The sequence below is a fragment of the Ceratina calcarata genome, unplaced genomic scaffold (genome assembly GCF_001652005.2).
Source record: "Ceratina calcarata isolate Rehan_Ccalc_2016 unplaced genomic scaffold, ASM165200v1 scaffold13154, whole genome shotgun sequence".
Classification (NCBI taxonomy): Eukaryota; Metazoa; Arthropoda; class Insecta; order Hymenoptera; family Apidae; genus Ceratina; species Ceratina calcarata.
In genome coordinates this window covers 1-438 of record NW_017134209.1, presented here as the reverse complement: position 1 = coordinate 438, position 438 = coordinate 1, and the positions used below count along the sequence as shown (strand labels likewise).

Below are 438 nucleotides of genomic sequence, written 5' to 3'. Positions count from 1 at the left end.
TTAAAGGGCGCGAGTTACTGCTTCATTATGCTGCGCGAGCAGGACTAGAAAAAACTTGCAGGTTGCTACTCGAAAGAGGAGTTGACGTGGATGCTCAAAACGAGGATGAAGAAACTGCACTGCACCTAGCCATTAAGGAGGGACACAAAGATATCGTACAAGTCCTCGTAGAACATGGTGCCGATATCAAATTGAAAATTCAGAGTGGCGAGACTCCGCTTCATATTGCAGTGCAAGAAGGTGTAGGAGAAATTTGCAGGTTGGTAATCGAGAGAGGAGCTGACGTGGATGCCAAAGATGAAAGAGGATACACAGCTTTACATGTTGCCGCTATAAATGGTCAAGTACATATCATGGAAATTCTCTTGAATTGGGACGTCGATATCGATACCATAGTTGATGGAGGTAATACTGCACTTCATCTTGCCTCCCGCGCCA

General features: G+C 45.4%; 1 protein-coding gene across 1 annotated transcript; it reads left to right on the top strand.

Moving 5' to 3' along the window:
* Nucleotides 1-5: 5 nt before the first annotated feature.
* LOC108629239 (E3 ubiquitin-protein ligase MIB2-like) lies at nt 6-432 on the top strand (the record flags this gene model as incomplete). Its single annotated transcript, XM_018031795.2, has 1 exon — nt 6-432. A coding segment is annotated over one exon (427 nt), but the record flags the coding sequence as incomplete, so codon positions are not given.
* Nucleotides 433-438: the final 6 nt, after the last annotated feature.